The sequence below is a fragment of the Crocodylus porosus genome, unplaced genomic scaffold (genome assembly GCF_001723895.1).
Source record: "Crocodylus porosus isolate Cpor-Errol unplaced genomic scaffold, CroPor_comp1, whole genome shotgun sequence".
NCBI classification, from domain to species: domain Eukaryota; kingdom Metazoa; phylum Chordata; order Crocodylia; family Crocodylidae; genus Crocodylus; species Crocodylus porosus.
Genome location: NW_017728926.1, coordinates 4183658 through 4202198, shown reverse-complemented (window position 1 = coordinate 4202198; position 18541 = coordinate 4183658). Strand labels below are relative to the sequence as shown.

General features: G+C 43.8%; 1 protein-coding gene across 3 annotated transcripts in view; it reads right to left on the bottom strand.

Moving 5' to 3' along the window:
- Nucleotides 1-18541, bottom strand: part of CEP104 (centrosomal protein 104) — a 40588-nt gene continuing 22047 nt past the window's right edge. For 2 of the 3 annotated variants that reach the window (XM_019541220.1, XM_019541218.1), the window contains exons 15-22: nt 18282-18398; nt 15700-15736; nt 15007-15088; nt 14310-14418; nt 12289-12427; nt 11683-11750; nt 7353-7443; nt 3646-5867 (exon numbers count right to left, since the gene is read on the bottom strand). In XM_019541220.1, coding sequence (XP_019396765.1) covers nt 5731-5867; nt 7353-7443; nt 11683-11750; nt 12289-12427; nt 14310-14418; nt 15007-15088; nt 15700-15736; nt 18282-18398 — 780 coding nt within the window. In that variant the 3' untranslated portion in view covers nt 3646-5730. Of the gene's footprint in view, nt 2425-3645; nt 5868-7352; nt 7444-11682; nt 11751-12288; nt 12428-14309; nt 14419-15006; nt 15089-15699; nt 15737-18281; nt 18399-18541 lie in introns of those variants that run through there. The other variant, XM_019541219.1, reaches the window with a different exon arrangement.

The following is an 18541-nucleotide window of genomic DNA, read 5'->3' as shown; positions in this document are numbered from 1 at the left end:
AAAATACTTTATTTAATAAAATTAATCTGATACAAAATTACATAATTTCACCTAGGTGCCCTTTCACTGGAGGTGAGAACTACAAGACTGCTGGGATCAGAGGTTATTCAGTCAAGTAACTGGTAAGGATTCAACAGACAAATGATCACTTGCAGGAGTGGAATTCCCCAACAGCAGCCTCAGATGTGGGTGAACTCCTGGTGGGATGATGTGCTTTTGCTCTTGAATAGCTTCTGCAGTTCAGATGGATGAGAAAAAAAAAATACTGGCAGATGTTTGCAGAACCTAGTGGTCTCTGGTGGAAGAACTACGATGTAGGGGCCAAAGTCTGACCTTCCTTTCAGCAGGATACAAAAGCCTTCCTTGATATAAAGCATGCATGTGGTAAGCAGGTTTGGGGGCCTTTACCCAGCAAAAAGTGCCCCTCCAAAAGATACTGAGCTCTGGAATACTTAAGTCCAGACATTATAAGCCATTAGATACCTCCTTTTCTTTTTTCATGGCATGAGAACATGCTTCACTGTTTTTCACTCTGGTGTTTATTTTATCAGGGGATGGAAAACAGACTTTTTAAAATAAGGAAGTAGCCTGGTTAAATCCTTTCTAAAATGATAAATGGCATCACTGTTTGCTTAGTGAAATTGATTCAAGGTCTTCAAAAATTTCCACTGGCCCACCTCTAAAACGCTATTCAAGTATTTACCCCAGGTAGCTTCCGTTTCATGATTACAAGCTTTTATTCAGCAGTGTGCGCCGAGATTGCTTATAACATGTTCCACAGACTGCATGACAATGAGGTGACCAGCAGACACACCGGAATCAGTACAAGTCTGTGCCAGGGCTCAGTTGTTGAGGAGCAGGCAACAGTGATGATGACACATTTAAGCAGAAAGTTTAGTGCACAGAATGCAAGGAAGCTGAAGAGTTGCAGAAAGAGCAGCCATTAAAGCCATTTGAAGTAGCAAAGCAGTTCACAAGCTTTCCATGGATCATGGTAAATGAAGCAGGGGGAAATGCATTTGGGGAATGTACCCTAAAAACACACTGCTCTCTCAGTAAAGCATCACAACTTCTGAACATCAATGAAAAGACAAGCTGGAAAAGTCATGAGGGAGCAGAGCCAAATGCTGTAAAACACCTTAATTCCCAAAACGGTCAGCCACTTTGAGCATGTCTACAAGTTCATTAAATGTGCCATAATGCATAAACCTTAATGCACCATAATTGGTGCTACTGTACATTAACACAGATAAATAGTTCTTGTAATGCAAATGCACAGTAGATTAATTCTACTGCACATCAGCACAGTTTTTACTAATGTGCAGTGGAATTAGTCTACTGCAACTTTAGGAGTCTTGTGTAGATCCACCCCTCAAGTGGTGAACAACAATAGTAACTATGGCCCTTATTCCAACTGGTGAGGCTTTGTAAACAATATTATAAAAAGTCTTTTAATCTTGGATGCCCTCCTAATCAAATTAGAGAACAGTGAGCATGTATGCAATTTAGGTTGGGTGTAGGGTTTAACTAAAAGCCTTCAAGTATTGCTTGCCCAATTTAAAAAAGACTTGCTAACACCAATGAGGGGTTAGCATTTGCAGTGAGAAGACCAAATCCAGCAAATATGGCTCTTAACCAGTGGTGGGCAAAAATGCAGCCCAGGGGCCAGATGCAGTCTGCCAGGGCATTCTATCCTGCCCGAGGGGCCCCTAAAAAATTTAGAAAATTACTGTTTATTTGCCATGGCTGCCTATCATGTGGCCCTTGATGGCTTGCCAGGACTCAGTAAGTGGCCCTCCACTCAAAATAATTGCCCGCCCCTGCTCTTAACAAAAGGCATGATTTCACTGAATGTATACACGTAAAAGCTTGCAGGTCTGGGCCTTTCCAAAGCAAGTTGTACTCTAGAATCTTAATACCCAATTCCCACTCATTATACAAAACCACTGGGAAGTAGGGGACTCCAGGATCTGTTTTTACAATGGATGTGTCATTTAGGTTCTAACAAATATATATAAACAAAACAGTTTCAAAAGACACATTGCAACAAACTTAAAACGTACTTATAAAATTCATAGGTATTTACAGGGCACAAACAAGCTCTATAAAAAAACTGTACACTACAAATATAGTATAACATATACAAAATACAAGACAGCAAACTTATTTCAATGCAGCAAAAGAAAAATGTCACTTATAAGATGACTATAATCAGGCATTTCTGTACCCGTTGTGGGGACAGGTGCAGAACAATCCATTCCCTCTTGGAAGGAAATATCCTGAAGCTGATAATGTAACAGGGAGGTTAAAGTGTTGTTCCATGGCATAAGAGCATTTTAGCACCTACTCCTTAGCACTCTGTGTTCTGATAAAGCAAATTGCTGCCATGTGCTCCGGTGTAAGAATACTTACTTCATTGCACAGCTAATGAAGGGAAAACAAACTTTATTATTAAATCAGATTTACAACTAGCCAGGGTGCCAGTCAGGAAAGTGACTTTTAAACAACATTAAAATACATTTTAGTTTGTTTGTTTTACTTTCACAGTTCTTAAAAGCCCCTCCCCACACTTAAAGCTCCTCCTGGGGGAGAAGATACTACAAAATATGCTGTACTGTGAACTTAAAGCACACTTGCCATTCCATGCCAGCTCCATGAGGGGACATTTATTCTACATCAAGACTGCCTTTTTAGAAGTGGCTTAAGTTCAACTGCAAAAGGGACTAAGGCATGCTTAGTCCCAAGTAAGAGAGGAGCTCCCAAGTTATCAGGCTGTGTCAGGAGTTAATGTTCACTTAATCAAAAAAAGACCGAAGTCCCAGATTTCACTTGTAGGACTGACTCCCCATTTCAGTAGATACGCAGCTTTTAGTAGCATCTCTGGGGTTTGGGCTGAGTGGTAATGGGCAACTGGTATCTTACCTGGGTTAGAGTGGAGTGATTAAAAGCACATGAACCCTACTGAGAGGGCAGTCTCCACTGTTGTACCATGGGCTCATCTGTACAGATTGTAAGTTATGGGTGGCAGTTTTTGCTGAGCAGAGAGGCTGTTTGCAGACATTAAACAAAACAGAACAAAAAACCAGCACTTTACTTTAAACGCAGGACACTCCCACACTGAGCCCAGCACACGTCCAAAAGAGACTGCATTAGTTGGACCCAGCTCACCTGATGTCTGTATTAAATCAGGAGCTTTAGTGGGACATTTTGGGCGCTTTTATCTAATGGCTGACTGAATCATTCTAACATTATAAAACCCAAAGTCTGTCCGTCTGTCACACTTCATTTGTGCTCCGATTGGCTGATGGAAACAGCCAGAGTGCTCCAGCATGGGGGAGCGCCATCATGATTCCGAAGCTGCGCAGAGGACCGGGCAGAGGGTGGGGGAGCCGAGGCCAGCGTTGCTCCTCCCCAGCACCGCTCCTTGCGAGAGGCAGAACAGCAGCAGCATGGGGTGTTAGGTGGCGCACTCCATCCCACCCTCTCTCCCCCAATCATTCTTGATGGGCAACTGGCTAGTCTATTAGATAAAAGCACCAAAAAGCCACGCTGAAGCACCTGATCTATACAGACGCTGGGGAGCTGGATTGAAATAACATGCTGCTTAGTCTAAAGTGGATTGGGGGTGGGGGGGTATTTTTTTTATGTCTACAAGCAGACAGACACTTTGCAGAACAATTTTCCCTTTTTCCCCCCCCATTGGCTTATCTAGCCAATATTAAAGAAAGCTACTTGCCCACAAAAAGGATAGAACATATGACCATTTTACCATACATCCATACTAACTTAATTATTAAAAAAGCTGATAAATCTTTTCATCACATAACCCGTGTCCATTTTTGGATCAAGTATTTCCCCTAACAGACAGGGCCTGTACTGCTAAGTTTAATTGCACAATTTCATAAAGTTCTATGCAAAGGAACCTTTGCTATTCCTAGCCACTGCTGAGCATGTTTGAGCAAGAATTTATTCAACTTTTTAGCTGTAAAGTGACATAGAAGTGCAGAGTGTTGTGTTGAAAGTTAAAAAAAAAGGGTAACACTTCACGCTGCTACCCACAAGCTGTGGAATTATGCCTCACGCAGTTGAATTTATAGTGAAATAAAGTCTCCAGGGAATGGCATAATGCTTTCCTTTGCAGCATCAGAGTGGGTAACAACATTTGCTGCAAAAAGAGAAACTACAGATTGGATATAGTATGGGATTTGAAAAAAAGTCCTAGCTTGCATTGTTTCCTCCTTCACTGTTAGCTCTGAATCTGCCTTTTCACAAGCTGATCACTTCAGGGGTATTTATTGGTTTGGATGAGTCTGCATCTATTTAAATATAATCTTGTCATTTTTCAAACTCCTTACAACCTGCTTTTTACATGATCTTACTTGATAAAGTACTTAGGCATAAATTACTCTATCTAAATGTCTAATACATATGCTATATATAGAGGTGCACTCCTAAAATATATGGGTGGTTTTATCTTAGAGGAAGTAGCTCTTATGACATATTTATTAGACTGAACACATGGATCAAAAATAGGAAAAAAAAGCAAGCAAAAAGACAAGCATTGCAGTAAAATTCCTAGGAAGAATCCATGTTTAATTACACCATCATTCCACAGCTACAAACCAGTAACCATATTGAAATCCTCCATCTCCATAGTAAATCAATAGCAAAAATATTCCTTTACTGTCTACATATTTTTTGTTAATTGTACATTAGACCCAGAGAGTTGTGATATTGCTGTGACAAAGATAACTGCACGAAAGCTATAATGAGAACAGCATAGCTAGTCTGTTCACTATTTCTCACCAAATTGTTCCCATGTCTAAATGTGATAGTTTAACTATCAGTGTGGACTTTCGGAGTAGCGCATAAATATATACTAGAGACATTTTGTACTATCATCCTGTATCTTATTATAGTCTTGTTCTTGTATCAGGGTGTCTCTGATTATAAAGAAGTACTAGTGACTATTACTTGGAATCAGTCACACAGATAAGCAGATATGAGCAGAGAACAATTATGAGCTAAATTTTGCAGTTACCAGTTTTCACTGATTAAGTCAGGCGATTATATTCCTATAACTTTTGTGAGCAGATATGAGATTGGGCCCAAAAGAACAAACATCTTAAAGCTTCCTTCTGAAAGCCTGGCACAATTTTGACCCAGATTGGCCTCCTTCGGCCTCTGGATAGCAAAGATAACTAAAGGCTGTGGCTTCCTGATGTCAGTGCCTGTTCCTTTCAGCCCCAGCCAACAGGCTACTTAAGTGAACACAAGACAACTGTCATCCCATTAAATAGGAGAACAACCCCAACTTGTTGGGCCATTTTGCCCCAACCTTTGTTGGCTGCTACAGAGGGTAGCATTGTATTTGGCTCAGCTAGCTCTTTACTTATTGGGGACTCCCCTCTGCTAGGAAAGCTGCAAGAAGAGATTCTGCAGCCAATTTCTCTTCTTCTTGCCATTGGGGAAGGACAAAGGAATGCCCCAGGCCAGAAGACCTTTCCCGTAGTCTGCAAGTCACTAAGCAGTAAGATGTGCATAACTGCCCCAAGAGCCTACAACACTGGGAAACCAAAGTGGGCAAGCAGTAGTCATGACTAACAGACAGCAGAGGGGAGTTCACGTGAAATGTGCAGTTTGAGGTTCCCATCCCTTTCTAATCAAAGCTCACAGATGTGCATCGCAAAAAAACTTGCTCAGTTATGAAGGAAACAAGTATTTTTCATGTCATCGCTTTGCATATGTTCTGCCAGTGCTTTTATTTATGCCCCCTCTTGGGGTTGGGATCTTACTTCCTATGGTGGGGGATCGCAGCTTTGCTCCTGTAGGGACTGGCTTGCTGACAGCTAATCCTCCTGCTTTGCCTGCAAAAAGAACACAGGCATGCACACATCAAGTTCAAGCCTTGAAGTTTAGAAATCTGGCTCACCTCCAAGGTTGACAAAAAACACTGCATTTAAGTGATGGAGGTATTATAAGGATTCCTAACAGGAGATGATTTTTTTACCATGAATCTAATATAATGACTTACCACTGTTAAAACCTAACCATACCAATAGTGTTTGGTGACCTATTAGACATGTCATAAGTCTGGTCAGAGTTCACTTCCTACCTACTTATTAGACTAGCGCAGGGGTTTTTAGTAAGTGTACCCCCCGGCAGCCCCCTTTTTAATAAGTGTACCAGAGAGGGGGCTAAGCACCAGCAGTGCAGTGTCTTGTCCTGCCCTGCTCCAGCTCTGCTCCTGTGAGGTAGCGGCACTTCATTCCTGTCCGCTTCCACATACCTGCTGGGACCTTTCAAAGTACCCCAAGGGGCATACATACCCCCAGCTGACAACCCCTGGCCTAGTGTCTCAATTCCTATTTTCCATAAGGCAGAAAGCTAGCCACTGTCACACTAAGTGAAGAACCCATGTCACTGGTGTAATTGGGAATGCTAAGAACCAAATTATTGTTGCTGTACTTCAGGCCAACTTTGCTTAAAAACACTGAGTTCAGCTGTCTTTTCTTATGGTACCTCTTAGAGACAGTTTAACTTTGTTTCACCAAGACGTGCTACTCAGAATGTGATGGTACAAGTAGACAAGAATGGGGGAGCCCAGACAGAAGTACAGACCAACAAAGTCTGAACATGCTGCTAGCAGGGTGACCCTCCCAAGAGGTTTGGAGGGAGCACTGGGGGGTACTGGTTTAAAAAAAAAAAAAAAAAAGCCTTTGTACTGCAAGCAAAAAGCAGTCGGATTCTGCATTCTGAAAAAACAGGACTTAGTCTCCAATTTCTCCTCCCAATTACAAACCTTTACATTTTGACAGCTTAGGTCAAAGTCAAAAGGGATAAATAATATAAAAGCTTATCTATTCAGTCTATCCCATTATTAGGATTAGATTGGCAACCTCTAACTATTCACTAAAAATGGTTTAAATAGAGCTGAGGTACACTGGCAGGTTAGCGTTCAGGAGTTTGTTCAAATTTTGCCTGTGCTGTACTTGTTAAGCTCCTAGCATTCCCTGGGTGGGACAGTTACAGCATAGTGCATCTTCAGGAGCATACTACTATTTAAGACAAGATTAAATGAAGTGAGCCAGCTTCTCTCCATCAAATCAATGGATCTGCTCTTGGGTACATGGGACTTAAGTGGTGTAAGCAAGGGGCAGAATTTGCCTGCTGTGATATGTATTAGTTTTTACCAACATATTTGGAAATACATTTTTAAAATGTTTCCATATTTGATTTTTGTATCTAACAGCATGTAGTAAGGAATCATCCTGATAGCTAGAATGGAACCTTCCATTTAAAGAAACTGAACAAATTAAAGACCATAAAACAATGCCAAGGAAATACTGTACCAGGCTGCATCAGTAGGGTTTTGTTTATAGTGTGCACCCTCCGCAGATTCATTTTACAGCCATCTTTGCCCATTAGGTGAGATTTCCAAGCCTAAGATCAATTAAGCAGAATTAAAAACAGAAAAAAGTGGCAGGTCTTTCATACCACACCAGACAGCTTTTACAGCAAAACTAGGAGGCAGTAAAAGACTTTTAAGTTTGTTGAGGAAACGAAGGACAAAGTTGTTGACATTTTCTTGCTAAAGCAAATTTTAGGAATGACTCATGACCCATTGCAAGAGTGAGGTGACTTGATGCTTGGAATAGAAAAGAGTAATTTTATTCTATTGCAACCAGACAGTAATAATATCTATCAAAATGGTACCAATGTCAATATTACAAAACCCAAAAGGTAAAAAAAGGCAGGGAGCTTATGGTACTTTAATAAGCAATTAAAATTCAAAGCAGAAAAGAAACAATACGGGATCAAAGCAGAAAAACCCATTCATCCATAGACATTTTAAAATAAAGGAAAGAAAAAACAAAAAAACAAACAAACAGGACATGGCTACACAACTAGACTAGAGCTACAAAGTACTCAGTGATCCAGGCTGAGTACAAGTTACAGTAATTAGAAAGAACCAAAGTGTGTCACTAAATTAGATACCACATAATAACAATTTCTTGGGAATACTTGCTAAGCAGAAGTAAAAAAAGCAAGTGAACACTTTGTGGCTTGTTTATGGAAAGCAACCGTTTAACAGCAAACGGAGCTATTTTCACAGTGGAAAGGGGCCATAACTTTCTTTTTACAATCCTGTTTCCCAAAGGAAGTTGATTTTGGATTATTCTTTTGATAACCGAGGTGAACTAAATTCATAGATGTAGGGTCAGAAGGGACTCAAGTAGATTTTCAAGTCTGACCCCCTGCCCTGGGCAGGAGAGAATACTGGGCTCATGTGACCCCAGCTAAGTAATTATCCTAAAGGGACTTAATGGTGGGGGTCTACTACAGACCACCCAACCAAAGGGAAGAGCTGGACTGCAAATTCTCGGGTCAGCTTGAGGAGGCACTTAAGGCCTATGTAGTCGTCACGGGTGATCTAAATTACCCAGACATCTGCTAGGAGAAGCAGTCAGCCAGGTTGGACCGCTTATGAAGGTTCCTCACTGAGATACAGGACTTCCACTTAACCCAGGAGGTGCACAGTTCCACCAGGGAGAATGAGCCAGCTTCTCCATTAAATCAATGCAACCACTCTGGCCCTGGTCCTGGCCACAGGCGATGATGACCTGGTGAGGGGACTCCAGGTTCTTGACCACCTGGGTGACAGTGATCATTGCCAACTGGAATTCACCATCCAATGCAGGGCGTCAAGGGCCTGCAGCAAAGCAGTAGCCCTTGACTTCAGGAGGGTCAACTTCAATGAGTTGAGATTGGTAGGCGGCACTGGGTGTCCAAGACGAGTGGTCGTTCCTTAATGAGACGATCCTTCGAGCCCAAGGGGTGACAGTCCCAACGAGAATCAAAGGGCGCAAGGAGTGCTCAAAAGCCCCCTGGCTCAAACGCATTCAGGAACGCCTGAAAGCCAAAAAGGAGGTATACACCCAGTGGAAGGGAGGGGCTGTCACCAAAGAGGAATATACCTCCATCACTTGGGTCTGTAGGGGGGCTGTTAGGAAAGCTAGGGCAGATACAGAACTAGGGCTAGCATCAAGGATCAAAGACAACAAAAAGTCCTTTTTTAAATACATAGGGAGTATGAAGAAGGCACCGGGTAACGTGGGGCCCCTGCAGGATATGCTTGGCAATCTGGTGGCTGCGACGCAGGAAAAGGCAGACCTTTTTAACAATTTCTTTGCCTCCGTTTTTTTGTGCAGAGACTGGGAATCCCCCACTGAGATTCAGGATGGACTCAGGAGAGACTCCACCAGGCCTAGGTCAGGGAGGACCAAGTTAGGGAACTTCTGGAGGGGCTGGACGTGTTCAAGTCAGCAGGTCCAGACACTCTCCACCCCAGGGTGCTGAGGGAATTGGCAGGGGTTAATCCAGGGGCCCTGGCACAGCTTTACGAGCTCTCATGGTGTTCTGGCCAGGTGCCAGATGACTGGAAGAAGGCCAAGGTGGTCCCCATTTTCAAAAAAAGGAAGGAGGGAGGACCTGGGCAACTATAAGCCTGTTAATCTTACTTCAATCCTGGGGAAGCTTTTTGAGAAGATTATCCAGGAGCACATCCGGGAAGGACCAGCGGGGGGGGGGGTTGATGGTCAGAGGCAACCAGCATGGGTTCATTAGAGGCAGGTCCTGTCAGACCAACCTGACTGCCTTCTACAATCAGGTCACGAAATCATCAGGTGCAGGTGTTGCAGTGGACGTAGTTTTTCTGGACTTTAGGAAGGCCTTTGACACTGTTTACCACCCCATTCTCATTAAAAAGCTAAGCGACTGTGGCATTGATGCCTACACAGTCAAATGGGTCACAAATTGGCTGATGGGCCACACCCAGAGAGTGGTGGTGGACGGGTCATATTCAACCTGGAGGGATGTGGGCAGTGGAGTCCCCCAGGGCTGGGTCCTTGGGCCCGTACTGTTCGATGTCTTTATTAGTGACTTGGACGAGGGGGTGAAAAGCACCCTGTTCAAATTTGCTGATGACACCAAGATTTGGGGCGAGGTGGGCATGCTAGAAGGGAGAGACAGGATACAGCTGGACCTGGACAGGTTACAGGGGTGGGCGAATGAGAATAAGATGGGGTTCAATACTGACAAGTGCAGGGTACTACACTTGGGCAGTAAGAACCAGCAGCATACCTATAGGCTGGGGAACTCCCTTCTCAAAAGCACAGTGGCAGAAAGAGATCTTGGAGTCATCACTGATTCCAAAATGAACGTGGGCTGCCAATGCGAGGACACTGCCAGTAGGGCCAACCGCACCTTGTCATGCATCCACAGATGCATCACGAGCAGGTCCAAGAAGGTGATCCTCCCCCTTTATGCGACACTGGTCAGGCCACAGTTGGAGTACTGAGTCCAGTTCTAGGAGGGATATGGACAACATCAAGAGGGTCCAGAGGAGGGCCGCTCGCACAATCCGGGGACAGCACAGGGCAGGCCCTATGAGAGGCTACGGGACCTGAACCTGTTCAGCCTTCACAAGAGAAGGCTGAGAGGCGACCTGGTGGCCGTTTACAAAAACTTACCAGGGAGGACCAGCAGGGAATGGAAGAAACCCTGTTACTCCTGGAGGTGCTCGGAGGAACAAGGAATAATGACCATAAGCTGTTTGAGAGTAGGTTCAGGTTAGATATCAGGAGGCACTACTTCAGTCAGGGCAGCTAGGATCTGGAACCAACTTCCAAGGGAAGTGGTGCTGGCTCCTACCTTGGGTAGGGACAGTGAATTAGTGATTGATTAATTAATTAATTAAACAGTGACTTAAACAGTGACTTAATATTCACTGTTTGTCAACTTGCATCAGAAAGAGGAGTTATGCTACAGAAACAATTATATATTACAAAGGTCAGGCAATCTATGAGGAATTCAGCTGCTCATCAGCAAATGTGATAAATACTTTGATACGATTATGCTTGTACATAACAAGCATCTGCTATACTTCCATCCAAAGGAAAAAACAAAATCACTGGAAGTGCATTATTTCAACCTTGGCAGTTACTCGCAGCAAACAGCAAGTGAGGCTCTACTTAGCTTCCCAAGACTCTTTCGCTAATCAGAGCTGGCTTCCCACTTTTGGAGTAGGTTTTCCTCACACCAGAAGCAAAAGTTATCAAAATTGTTATCCCAAGTGTCCTAAACATTTTTCTAGACATGACTAATCTTCTTGCAAATATTTTGGGTGGCACATGGCCACAAAGGAATGCTGTAACTGACAACTCAACAAACAGAGAGTCTTGTAATAGTTTGGTGATTTGGAAAGCTTCAAGTGCATGGGTGCTGACAACTCTCTTAGCCTATTACGAGTTTCTGGATGACAATCACTGGGAATTTTTTTTCTAAATGCATTTTAAAAAAAAACAAACCCATCAGCTTTGACCCCTTCCTTCTGTCACGATGATTTGGAGATTCTAGAGGTTCTGAATTCCGACAGAATGAAACAGGCCTTTCAATGATTTGAGGAAACTGCCAAGAACCAGTGGCTAGGAGGAGACCCAGATTCAAGACCACCTAAAATCAGCAGTCTATGCTATCATCATACTACAGTCACCTGTGGAGAACCTAGGTACTTTCCAGTGTGGGTATATTCAGGTAAACTAAGTATTTCAGCATTGTAAAGAACAAGATAGTTCAGTCTCACAGCAGGACTAATGAAACCAATTTGACAGTGTCTCCTACCTCCTCTCCTGGGGTGAAGTTCTCATGGCACAATGGACAATGGTTTGCCACTTTTTCTGGTTTGGCAGCTGAAAATAATTGGAAAGAGAAGTTACCAAAAAGGTAAATTACACTATCATCAATCAGTAGCAAATACAAGAGAAGGGCCTGGGCAACAAAGAACAGAAACTAATCCCTGCCGACTGCCTTGAAGAAGGGATGAAGCCAGCTACTATCCTACCTTCCACAGACCAAACAAGAGGCTGTTCAGAAGGCAGCTCTGGCTTTACACATCTTTATTCAGCAGAAACAGGATGGGAAGAGGAGAGGTGGTAGCTGATATAGATATGTCCACAGGTGGGCCAACAGTAATTAGGGCTATTTAAACTATGTAACACTCTGATGGGTTCCTGCTTGCTTTAGCCACGTGAAACATATGTATTAATAGAAGGGAGAGTAATGCAGAAAATGCAAGGAGTAATGGGGGGGGGAAAAAAAAAAGTGTTCAATCCTTAGCCTCAAGTTAGGAATCCATAGTATGGCACCTTAAGAGAATGCCCAAGCTTTCCAAAGGTGCTAAGTATTGTAGTTCTCATCAACTGTACTATTCTACTTAAAGCTACTCACGATTGCAAGCCTTGCCCTTGATATGTTTAGGCAGCTCCTCTTTTGGAAGGGCCTCACTGCAGCGCTGACATTTCCCAAAGCCTTCTTTTTTATCACACTCAGTCAGCAGGTGCTCTGTCAGACTAGCTATTTCCACCACCTGCAACAGGCAAAGCACATATATGGTGGTCACAAATAGGCTTGTGTTGTGATATATTATGCAACTAAGGGTAAGACTTCCCAAAAAACCTGAAGTGATTTTAGAGCTTAGGTTCCATTTTTTTATTTTTTATTAAAAGAGTCACTTCAGTTCAAGGGCTCCTGACAAACAGGCATTTAAAAGTTACATCTTACCAATTTTAAGGTGATAAAAAACATTATTAAACAAAGGAAACTTAAAACTTATTCCCCATGCTTAAAGGAACTTTAAGGTTACCTTTAAACTACAATCACTAGAAATTATTCACAGCCTGGACCACTGGGGCACAGTAGGAACATCTGCTCCTGAGACAACCTTTGCACAGAGTAGTTAGCAGTACAAAACTTGTCACCTGAAATCAGCTTAGCTGTGAATGGTTGAGTAAAGCAACTAAATATCCATACCAAACCACCCCACACACCACCGACAGCTGCTGAGCCAACTATATCTGTGGCCCAAAGGCTGTGTAAACTACACTTTAGGTAGCTGATGGTCCTAAACTGAGTGAGCAATTGGTGGGTGGGCGGGCAACTGACATACTAGACAACAGAAGAAAGACTAATGCTTTTGAAGCATTTGGTGCAAAATACAGCAGAAGTTCCAGGGGTGACTCCCTCCTGCCCTCCATGTACTGAACTACAGGCTGCCTCTTGCTTGCTCTTCTTTTGGCTCCATGAATCTTGTATTTTGGCTGCCCCGTTGGCTATTTCCAACAGTGGAAGTGAAAAAGGTATGCTTGGGCTAGCCAGCCCACAGCCGGATGGCTTGGACACTTTTCTGGGAATGGAAGATATGGTTTCAGTCTTCCTTGGCCTGAAGGAGGCCAAGAACCCAGGAGGTCACATGTAGTCCAACCACCTGCTCAAAGCAGCACCATCCCCAACTAGATCACTCCAGCCAGGGCTTTGTCAAGCTGGGCCTTAAAAGCCTCCAAGGATGAAGATTCCACCTCCTCTCTAGGCAACTTGTTCCAGTGCTTTATCACCCTCCTAGCGAAAGTTTTTCCTGATATCCAACCTAAACTTCCCTTGCTGCAACTTGAGACTGGTGTGCTCCTTGTTCTGTCATCTGCCACCACTGAAAACAGCTTAGTTCCATCCTCTTTAGAAACCCCCTTCAGGTGGTTAAAGGTTGCTATCAAACCCCATCTCAGCCTTCTCTTCGGCAGACTAAGTAAGCCCAGTTCCCTCAGCCTCTCCTCACCAGTCACGTGGCCCCAGCCCCCAAACCATTTTCATTGCCCTCTGCTGGACTCTTTCCAACTTGTCCACATCCTTTTTGTAGCAGGAGGCCCAAACCTGGACACACCACTCCTGATGTGGCCTCACCTCAACTTGCTGGCACTAATGCACCCAGTATGTTGTTAGCCTTCTTGGCATCAAAGACACACTGTTGGCTCATATCCAGCTTACTGTCCACTGTGACCCCCTAGCTCATTTTCTGCAGAGCTGCTGCTTAGCCCGTTGGTCCCAAGCCTGTATTGGTGCACAGGAGTAAAGCAACTAAACATCTAAAACCAAACCACTCCACACACACAGAGCTGCTGAGGCAAGTACATCCAAGAAATGGGTTTAAATTCTATGGATGCCATTTGTGCCCCAGAGGCTGTGTAACTCAAGACTTTAAGAAGCTGATGGTCCCACTTCCTGGCTAGTGGCATATCCACACAGACATCAATCTTACTGTATTCCATTTTATGGGACCAACAAGACATAACGTGGTCACCAATGGGAGCCTTTTCAAACGAGAACCAGGCAAAATTGATGCTGAAGCTGCACTTAATTGGTCTCCAGAAATTATGTGTTATGTATACTGGCACAGACCTTCCAGCATAGTGCCTGACCTGCTTGCAGTGTTCACATCTTGTTAACATTGGGCAACGCTTCCAGTAATGGAGATCCAAGCCTTCCTCTGTGAAGGATTCATTTCTTTCACCACAGAAAATGCACAGACTGAAAAAGACAGGGCAAGAATAACAAATACCATGGATTAAAATCAAGAGCTAATCGAAATAGATGACTCTTCCAATTTAAAGCCATTCTGCTAAACAGTTTTTGATATAAACTCTTTCCCACACAGAATATCTGCTTTAGAGAGGGACTTAAGGCAGAATTGTAATAGCTTTACAAGTGTTAACTAAAAACATCTGCCAAAGAAAGAGACAAATACACAGCAGAGAAAGCTTGAATGGCTTATTTGCTCCCCGAACATTTAATATAGTTTCATCCTGCATCTATACTGCAACATATTGAAGAAGTTGGTCTTACAGTCTTTGCTTTGCCTGTTCTTTCTGTGGCAGTGGCAGGCCATAACACTGTGACAATTTCTTAATCTAAGCAACTCAAAACACATTCACAAATTCACACTGTATCAACTGTAAGGAGGGATATGCAATTTTACTTACTGATAATTCCCACCTCCTTATTGTTTAAATCCCAATCAGCCTTATGTTTATTTAACCGATGGCCAATAGATGTCAGTATGATTAATAACCGACTGCTCTGTATGGAAGTATTTAGGAAGCTGCTAATTCTACTTACTTATCTAAATAATTTGTAACCGAGGAATGATCATCTGAAATTTCTGTTGCTGCAGATAAGGTGGCTTTGTTTAGCTGATCACCTGAAAAATGGAAGCCAGTAAACCCAACAATCATTACTTCACAATAATTTTGGGGAAATGCTGCTTCTTCAGATCTTAGTAGCAGACTAATTGAAACTGTATTTTCCTCAGTGTCTGAAAGCAGTTTTCATAATGGGAGCATTAAAAGACAGCAGTCCTTTACACAGCAGAAAATCTGCATGTTTTCTGGGCACATTGTTATTTTCATTCTTGCAACATACTGTTTGCAAACAGTACCCAATTAAAATACCAGTGAATACTTTGTAAATGAAATGACAGGTGATTCCACCCCAGTCTGCCCTCAACTCAAGCCAGTCTAGTTTGGTACAGCAATCTGCCTGCCCAGGCGATGTCAACCCAATGTTAGCAATAGTCAGTATGCCAGTGGTCAATTCTCCCTTGCAGATCCTTAGTTAACTCTTTGGAGACAGATTGAGGCCATAGCTAAGGCAATGCTGTAGGAGCACTAACTCATTGTGTTCAAAGACAGTGTACTGAACATCGCATCCAGTCATCCATTAACTTCTGTACTTCATAATTACTTCACCATCTAATAATGTCAAATTTATCTTCTCTCTTTATTTTAGGAGAAATATTTAAGTTTCACCTACCTTGATTCTTTAGCTTCTGAAAATCATTTTCTTTTTCCTATCCAACAGAAACAGAATAGTTGGCAAACTCCATCTCCAGCTGTAGCACTGGCCATTGTTTTCAAGGAAGGATGGTCAGGTAAATCCAGAAACAGTGCAGTGGGTTAACAGCAGCAAAGTAGAGCCAACACTGCATAGGTCATGGTGTGAACAGATGCCCTCTGCTCCTTTCCAAAAGGACTTCTAACCTGGGGCATTTCTAATCTAATCTGCTTCAGTACATCTAATCCCTTCTCTCCCTTTTGAAAAGGTATGGTAATTGAAACGGTGGTTTCCAGGGAAGGATGGGAAATAGCCTTTCTATGCTGTCAGGGTGCAGTTACTTTTAATGGGTGCCTGTACATGAGTGTGGAGGCTGGTCCGATGCGCTGTAATTACAGCACATTGGAGCAGACTTGATTAACCGAGTCTGCTGGAGTGTGCTAAGTTACCACACTCCGGCGCCTCCCACATCTCATGTATTAGCATCCCCATGCTTGAAAATGGCAGTGGGGGAACTTGGACTAAAGCTCGCTGAATGTGCTTTAGTTCAAGCACCCCTGCTGCCATTTTGAAGCGCAGAGATGTTGATACACAAGACACTGTGATGCTTTAGAGTGCTCTCAGAGCCCAATGTCAGGAGGACATGTGCCAGGTTCGAACCTACTACATATAATATAGCATGATTTTGAAGCGACGTACATATGTAAAATATCCGTGCTCTTCTCTAACAGATTCACTTTAAAGCTTACAGGCACACTAAGCAGTATATCAATTATATAATTTTACGGGGATGCATTTTTTGTAGGATGTTCCCAAATACAAAGCAAAACATTATGATTTCAGACTTTTGTTTTTCTGCATCTAAAGACCATCCCTTTGTATGGGGTATGAAAGGTTAAATAGGTAATTGTTTAACCATTAAGTGCAGTGATAACTGGTTAGCTTACTACTTATCTTTTAATAGGCGCAGATGCAGTCTGGCAGAGAAATGAGGAAGGGAAGGTGCCCCAGCAGGAATCAAAAGGCAGCAGGGCAGGCAAGAGGGAGGGAGGGGCAAGGGGGACTAGTAACCATAGCTTAAGAGGAAAACAGCAAGCAACCTAATGACTCCTCAGTTAAATTCACAGGTGCTCACTCCCTCCCAGCCCAGGGCTTCAGGTGGACTGTGTGTCTGGCCTTATGGTGCTCCCAACTTCATCACCTGAGCTGGCTGGAGGACACCAGACTGGTCCCCTTTTCCACTGTCCATCATGCTGCCCTCGCACCCCGTCCAGACACCCAGTGGCAGGACCTGCTCAGTGAGGGCATGGCTGGGGCACCCCAGTGGCTGAATCTATATTCCACCCTCATCCCACAAGCCACTGGGGACCTCAGCTGGTGTATGTGGTGAGCTTCATGGACACCCCAGTCTCCTACCCCTCCTGCAGGCAAAGGGAGAGCCTGGCGCACATGACCCTCAAGTGTGTCAGGCTGCAGCCCCTCCGCCTCCACCTCCAGAACCTCCTCTTGAGGTTCTGGTTGAATTTCACCCCCCACCTTTTTGTTTTAGGTCATCCCATCCATGGCCACACCAAATCCCAGGACCTCCTGGTCAACCTCTTCCTGGCCCTGGCCAAGCAGGCCTTGTACTTGACCAGGAAGGAGGCTCTGGCTCGGGAGGTGCCTGGAGTCTGCGAGGCCGCTTTTCACTCGTTTGTCTGTGCACGTTTCCGGGCAGAGTACCACTGGGTGGCGTCCACCGGCTCTGTGGATGCCCTCGTGGACCAGTGGGTGTGGCTCAGGGGGCTCTGCTCGGTGTCCCCTTCAGGTGCACTTATTTTCATGTTTTGACCTTTTGACCCACACAACACTCCTATCCTGTTTTTTTCATTAGTTGTCCCAAGTATCTTGTTGCATCATCCATTGGCCCCATACAATAGGGGCTATTAGTTAGCCGTGTGGGCCTCAGGGCCAACGATAACTGGGTGATACAAACAGTAAAATGGACTGTGTTGTCCAACTGGGCATGCCTCCTCCCCCCCTCCAAGGGTGAACACTGGTCCCTAATTGGGTGAGACAGTCCTGGAATGGGATCATCAAGCCCTGGTCCCAGGCTGCATGACTCTGGGACAGATTTGTCCCGAATTCACAGCATTGTGCAGGGATCTGGGTTTGCCTCCCTGCAGCCTGCGAGGGGAATGGCATGGAATTCTGCTGCCCACTGCTGGGGGCAGGGCAGCAGGGCAGGAACCCTGCATCCGCTGCTGCCCTACTTTGCTCCACCATTGCTGCAGGTGGGAAGGCATTTATCCCACCTTTACATTTTCAAAAGGTGGTCACTCTACCTTCTCATCCCAGTTAAAGGGCCCCCAGGAGCTGGGAGTGGCTCCCAGCAGCAGCTGTGTCTGAGCTTCTGTGTTATTAGTTAAATTGTTTAGCTGATATAATTAGAGGGGGTTAAAAAGAACATTTTTAAACAATATTTATATCCCTGGACCTCTGCTGAATTTCACTTGTACTTCTTGTAGCAATATCATTACAGATCATTTCTGTTCAGAATCTCTGATGAAAGAGGAACTGACCTTTCCAGCCTGAACTTCTGCCTGAATCTCCTTCAGTGCTGCCAGCTGTCCCTGCAACACCTTAATTTGTTCCTTCTTCTGTTTCTCTGCTTCTTCTGTGGCTGCCTTTTTTTGTGCCTATTAAGAAATGCTCTTTCAGTGATAGTAGTTTTTTAATGCTCTCAGAGAGGAGGTAGATACAAGAAAGCAAATTACTAATATTTCAGAAAAATAACCTGTGTATTTTTCCATTACGCTTTACGTTTGATGCTGATATATTA